The sequence below is a fragment of the Lycium barbarum genome, chromosome 3 (assembly GCF_019175385.1).
Source record: "Lycium barbarum isolate Lr01 chromosome 3, ASM1917538v2, whole genome shotgun sequence".
Taxonomy (NCBI): domain Eukaryota; kingdom Viridiplantae; phylum Streptophyta; class Magnoliopsida; order Solanales; family Solanaceae; genus Lycium; species Lycium barbarum.
Genome location: NC_083339.1, coordinates 126,421,961 through 126,424,729, shown reverse-complemented (window position 1 = coordinate 126,424,729; position 2,769 = coordinate 126,421,961). Strand labels below are relative to the sequence as shown.

The window sequence follows — 2,769 nt, the reverse complement described above, 5'->3', positions numbered from 1 at the left end:
GTTACGGTTATTTTCTTGTATTATTTTAGCACAAAAACTTTTACTATATTAATAAAATTAAATTAAGTATGAGTTTTCTATTATTGTTATTATTATTATTTGTCAATTGCAAGTCTAGGTTTATGAGCACACTTACGTGTTTTGATATGCTATGTGATAAACAAAATGTGAAAAGATTTTCCTATTCAACAGAGGGAGATGTGATAAGCACGCACTCAATGTTGAGTCCGCAGTTGACGCCGCAACGTTTCATTATTTCCTATTTTTATTTTTGCGTATAATTCTTTTCATGTTACCTCTCTCACCCAACACTCCTTACTCACTTTCCTCTCTATACCCTAAAAAACCACACACTCTCTCTCTCTCTCTTTCTTTCTCTGTGCAAAACCATGAAAGTACCTGAAAATGATAATCCCATTGACTCCAATTCTCATCTCCTTCAATCTCTTCTTGATTCCATACTCAACACTCAAAGCTTCAAAGGCAAATGGTCTTTAATTAAAACCAAACTCAACACGCTCCAATCTCACCTTTCTGATTTAGCCTCCATCAACCCTCTCTACAGCGATCTCCTTAACGCGCTTTCCATCACTCTCTCAGACGCGCTTTCACTCTCTTCCATTTGCCATAGCGTAAACCCTCCAAAACTCAAGACCCAAAACAATATCGACTCAGTTTCCGCAAGACTTGATAATCATGTTAGAGATTTAGAAGTTCTTGTTAGAAGTGGGGTGCTAAACGAAAACGGTACCGTTTCAAGCATTACTTCAAAAAGGGAGAATATACGCACTGAATCAAGGAATCTAATAACTCGTCTTCAGATCGGGACAACTGAGTCAAAAAACACAGTGTTAGATTCATTACTTGGGTTATTACAAGAAGACGACAAAAATGTGTTAATTGCAGTAACACAAGGTATTGTTCCAGTGCTCGTGCGTTTACTAGATTCCAGCTCATCACAAGAAATCAAGGAGAAAACAGTTACGGCTATTGCTAAAATCTCAACCGTTGATTCTAGTAAACATGTTTTGATCGCTGAAGGTTTGGGTATACTGAATAATCTTTTAAGGGTTCTTGAATCTGGAAGTGTTTTAGGTAAAGAAAATTCATGTATAGCTTTACAAGCATTGGGTCATACAAAGGAAAATGCAAGGGCAATTGGGTCAAGAGGTGGAATTTCGTCTCTGTTAGAAATTTGTCAAAATGGGACACCTAATTCACAAGCTATGGCTGCTTCAGTGTTAAAGAATCTAGCTGTTTTTCCAGAAATTAAAGAGAATTTTCTCGAGGAAAACGCGGTTATGGTTCTTTTAAGGTTGTCGAATTCAGGGACAGCGTTAGCTCAAGAAAATGCGATTTCTTGCTTGTGTAATTTGATTTCTAGAGATAATAATATGAAACTATTGGTTGCAAGGGAAGGTGGAATTGAAAGTATTAAAAGTTTCTGGGATTCTGCTCCTTCAGTGCAAAGTTTGGAGGCACCTGTTCTTATGATAAGAACATTAGCTACTTGTCCATCTGTAGCTGAGGTAATTGTGGAGAACGAATTTTTACCGAGGATTGTTGGGGTTCTGAGTTGTGGGGTTTTGGGTGTAAGGATTGCTGCAGCGAAAGCGATTTATGATTTGGGATACAACACGAAAACCCGAAAAGAATTGGGCGAAATCGGGTGTATTCCGTTATTGGTGAGGTTGACTGAAGGTAAGGCTGTTGAAGAGAAAGAAGCAGCTGCAAAAGCATTGTCGAATTTGATGAGTTATGCGGGGAATCGAAAGATTTTCAGGAAGCAAGAAAGGGGTATTGTGAATGCAGTTCAGCTTTTAGATCCTGTGGTAACAAATTTGGATAAAAGGTATCCTGTTTCGTTATTGGCTTCCCTTGTGTACTCGAAGAATTGCCGGAAACAAATGGTGGCTTCGGGTGCTTGTGTGCATTTGCAAAAGCTAGCTGAAATGGAGATTGATGGATCTAAAAAGCTCTTGGATTGTCTTGGTCGAGGCAAAATCTGGGGAGTTTTTACCAGACATTGAGCAGCAATGCAATCAATCTGTATGTATAATAAAGTCAACTTCTTTTTTCTTTTCCTCTAAATTAAATTTTACGATTTGTAATTTTAAAGTTCTTGATCATGTTCATAGATAGTGGTTATTAGTTAGTGGTAGAGAAAAAAGTAAATGTTGGTTAGTAGGCTAGATTGCTACTAGAAAGATAATATCTTTGGGTTGTTGACCTAACTTGATAGGTGTTTTTTTTTTTCCTACCAAAAAACTCAATAAATTAAGTGAAGACGCCTTCTCTTTGAGTTCTTGCTTTGTTGTGATATTTATTGAGAATTTGTTCCCTTTATGAAAAGCTGTTGGTGCTATAAATTTCATAGTCATGTATGATGTTGTTAATTGGTGTCAGAAATTGATCATACTTGATTGAATCATGGACCATATGAATTTATTACTGTATAATAATCGTTGTTCGCATCGTGAATAAGGCTTCTTGGCAATGGAATTTATCAGAATTTAAGAGCCTTCAATCATTGTCATACACATTTATTATGATAATCGTTGTTCGTCTTGTGAATAAGGGAAAGTGAAAACTGCAGTCAAAATTTGTACTACTGCTATATGATCCTTTGTCAAAAAGTTATACTATTGCACATTTTGCTTATTAGAGTATAGTGTCCATTGAATTTGCAAGCCAGAGTTCAGCAATTTTTACTCTATTAGTTATGTTATACTGAACTGGAAGAATTTTGCCTTACTCTTTAGCGAACTG

The 2,769-nt window shown here is 36.4% G+C and overlaps 1 protein-coding gene across 1 annotated transcript; it reads left to right on the top strand.

Annotated features, from left to right (window-relative positions):
* Positions 1 to 293: 293 nt before the first annotated feature.
* On the top strand, positions 294 to 2,302 carry LOC132632324 (uncharacterized). The gene has a single exon (XM_060348209.1). It carries the CDS (start codon positions 390 to 392, stop codon positions 2,028 to 2,030), a length of 1,641 nt encoding a protein of 546 aa, XP_060204192.1. The 5' UTR covers positions 294 to 389; the 3' UTR covers positions 2,031 to 2,302.
* The last annotated feature ends 467 nt before the right edge of the window (positions 2,303 to 2,769 follow it).

Coding starts and splice junctions, on each gene's coding strand:
- LOC132632324 (XM_060348209.1), top strand. CDS start 390: ATGAAAGTACCTGAAAATGATAATCCCATTGACTCCAATTCTCATCTC.